The following is a 3226-nucleotide window of genomic DNA, read 5'->3' as shown; positions in this document are numbered from 1 at the left end:
AAACCAGAGATAGGTATCAATATATATTCACCCTTAGGAATACATATCAATATACGCACACACGTAGTGCAATAAAACAACCAGGAAGCGAGGAAAGGAATAAAAGGAACAGCATTCCTAACAGTCGTGATGTTCCTGGGTTGTCGTGGGTCGTTGTGTGATGCAAAGTCAACTTCTCCAAGTTCCCGTGGTGTGTAAAGTGCTCCTTTGATTCACAAAGCTAGTGTTCTCAGTCTGGGGTGGGAAGGGGTTGTGGAGCCGGCAGCTGAAGCAGGACAGCGCTAGTGCTTCCTCCCGGCAGACACGCGCTGAGCACGGTGATCCCGTGAGCTGGGGACCAGGGGAGGAATGGGTTCATTTTGGCTTCTGACGAACACAGGAGCGCGGCGCTTTGTCCCCATCCCGTGTCCCACGCAGTCCCTTTGCCCGTGCAGATAGGGGCAGTCCTTGGGCAGCCAAGGATGCGCCAGGGCCAGTCCTTGGGCAGCCAGGGACGCGCCAGCTTCCCCAGCAGCACGGCCTCACCTCGCTGGGTGAGTGCAGGAGCGGGAGCAGCGCTTGGGCGAAGGGAGCCGACTCCTCCTCTGCCGTTCAGTAAGCGCTCCAAGGCATCAATGCCTGAGAAGGGACGGAGGAGAGCGAGGAGGGGAGCCTGGGGCTGCGAGGAAGCGTGAAGATGCCTGGCTCTCAGCTGGGTAGGGAAAAGTACACGAACTGGCCTTGATTTCTGAATGACGCCCTCCAGCACTCACTGAAGCCAGCGGTTCCTGCACATCCATCGCCTGCAATGGACACAGCACTGGAATACCCTGTTCTCAAGCAAGAGGGACGGGCAGCAGTCCTATCCTTCAAAGTGCTGGGAAGAAGCAGACTTCCATCCTTCATCCCTCTGCCAACGAGGGAAACCTTTCCACATCGGCTACGTCTTCACCCAGGTCTCTGCACAGGGAGGTACTGGTGCTTGCTGCAGTCACACGTCCCCACAAAGGAATCCGCGTCTGTGGAGCGACTTCCCAAAACACCAAAGCACGAAACAGCGCGCAGTTCATCCTCCAGGTCTCCTGCTGCCACCATCGCTTCCCACCGCAGCAGCAGGCCACTGGAAACAACGTGATCAGCCAGGGCGAGGTGCGTGAAGGACAACACCGAAATCAGGCGCAGAACCCCGAGAGCAGAGCCGACAGCCTGCGCTCGATGCACAGCTTACCTGGGAGAGAAAAACCGCAACAGAAATCAACCTCTCATTTTCTTGGCAATGTAAAGATACCAGAACAAGGTGGAGATTGAAAAACAACACAACAAAAAAGGCAGAGCTTCAGCAAATCTCAGCAGCCCTTTGAGAATCGTCACCACAGACCAACTCAGAGTCAGTGAGGCCCTGACCACAAAGGCCAGGCTGGAAGGGACAGATGGAAGGGCTGAATAATGAGAGACCAGCAATGAGAGGAGGCAGCAGTTCTGACAGAGGTATCACGATGCTATAAAGAACCACCCTCTGCCGGGAACAGTGCATTCACTTCTAGTTCCTGCAGTGGCTTTGCCAGCAGGCAAGGTGACCCGAGGTCTCCAGTGCCATTTGTCACAGCTTACAACTGAGCCCAGCACGGGCAGTGCCAGATTCCCACTGTCTGAGACCCAGACTCTCCCAAAACCTACATGTTTGCTGGGATTCACTCCTCCCACGGGAAGACTTGCTGTATTTCTACATTTATCATCTCACTTTTCAGAAGTAAGTAATTGTATACTTGAGATGTAAAATAAAATGCATACCCACCCTAGCAGAGCAAAGCTCGAGCAGGAAGCTGGAACACAGTGTAAAACAGGGAATACCAGGGTATCGACTGGGAGAAGAAAGCTATTAGATGCATTAACGGTATCTCTGGACAAAAGATGTGATTGAGGTTTGGTGAGAAGCAGTACAATGAAAACTGCTCAGCATTCTCTATGCACTGAGCCGCGTGTCAGCTGTGAAAGCCGGTGATAATGAACTGCCTGATTGCTGCGAGCCAGAAATCTCCTCTCTCATTACCTGTCCTGAGCTCTGCCTGCACGGGGAGCATGCTGGATGCCGCCCAAAAAGGCTCTGGGCAGGCAGCAGAGGGCAGACGCAGGGTTTGCCAGCCCCAGCCTTTCCCTTCGGCCGCACTGATGGGATGGCTACGGATGGGCTGGTTTGGCTGTGGTGGAGCAGAGCCCAGGCCAGGTCAAGCTGCTCTAAAGGCAACGGCTGCCCCCATCCCCTCTGGTAACTGAACCCCAGCGGTAAGGGCAGGGAAAATGCACTCGAGCAGGTGAGGCAGATCCTTTCCCATCCACGTGCCCGTGGCAGTGGAGAAAAACACCCCCATGACACAGGGAGAGTGAGAGAGGTGGAAGCTTGGAGCAGCGTGCGGAAGGGTCCATCAGCCCCTCCAGTCAAAGCACAGCAAGCAGGGCAGAGCTCAGCTGTCACTACAGCAAGCACTTGCTGGTGACAAGATTATCTGTGCCTTCTCAGCCAGGCGAGCAGCCCTGTTTCAGGAGAGCTGAAGGAGCCCTCACCGTGCTGGTGGCCGACTCTGCCCCACAGCCGCTGCAGATCCACGTTCCCAATGCTCTGTGCAATCAGATGGTTCCAGCTGCAGACCAAACCCAGGCCTCTGCTGCTGCCAAACCACCTCCTTCAGCAAGATCTTTCACACAGCAAAAGCTCTGGCAATGGCTCTGCTTGGGGAGCTCTCAAAATACAGCTCAGAACAAGGACCTGCATTTCTAAGGGTTTTCCCGCTGGGAAAGCAGGAGTCCAGGCTACAAGGAGCCAAGAGGTCTCTGCTATGTCCACCGAGATGCAGCCAAAGGAGAAAAGGATGCTGGGCATTGACATTTCTGATTCGTGCAGCCAGAAAAACACATGTTCTAGTGGGAGGAAACAGGAGTCACCAAGCACTCACATTTGTTGATGTTTTCGATGTCCCCCTGCTCAGAGATGATGTTGAGGAGCCCCTCCATCAGCAGCAGAGCCTTGTGGTACCTCTGCGCACAGTCCTCTCTGTGGTGGAACATCTCATCCAGGGCTGCAGACTGCACCTGCGGGCAACAGCCCCGAGCCAAGAGGTCACTCCAGAGCAGACACAGCTTTCCCAGCACGGCCCCTCGGCTGCGTGAGCGTCTCCCTCACCCAGCCCTCCAGAGGCTGCACGCAGCAGCATAAACCAAACCCTCTGCTAGGGCCACTGCAGGAACCAGG

The 3226-nt window shown here is 55.2% G+C and overlaps 1 protein-coding gene across 1 annotated transcript in view; it reads right to left on the bottom strand.

The window, feature by feature from the left end:
- Nucleotides 1–821: 821 nt before the first annotated feature.
- Nucleotides 822–3226, bottom strand: part of ULK1 (unc-51 like autophagy activating kinase 1) — a gene marked incomplete at its 5' end in the record, with an annotated part of 57369 nt that continues 54964 nt past the window's right edge. The window contains 2 exon segments of the mRNA XM_010181940.1: nucleotides 822–1207; nucleotides 2931–3066. Coding sequence (XP_010180242.1) covers nucleotides 1152–1207; nucleotides 2931–3066 — 192 coding nt within the window.

The sequence above is a fragment of the Mesitornis unicolor genome, unplaced genomic scaffold (assembly GCF_000695765.1).
Source record: "Mesitornis unicolor isolate BGI_N332 unplaced genomic scaffold, ASM69576v1 scaffold23910, whole genome shotgun sequence".
NCBI classification, from domain to species: domain Eukaryota; kingdom Metazoa; phylum Chordata; class Aves; order Mesitornithiformes; family Mesitornithidae; genus Mesitornis; species Mesitornis unicolor.
The sequence above is the reverse complement of the archived record's forward strand: the minus strand, read 5'-3'. Positions and strand labels throughout refer to the sequence as shown.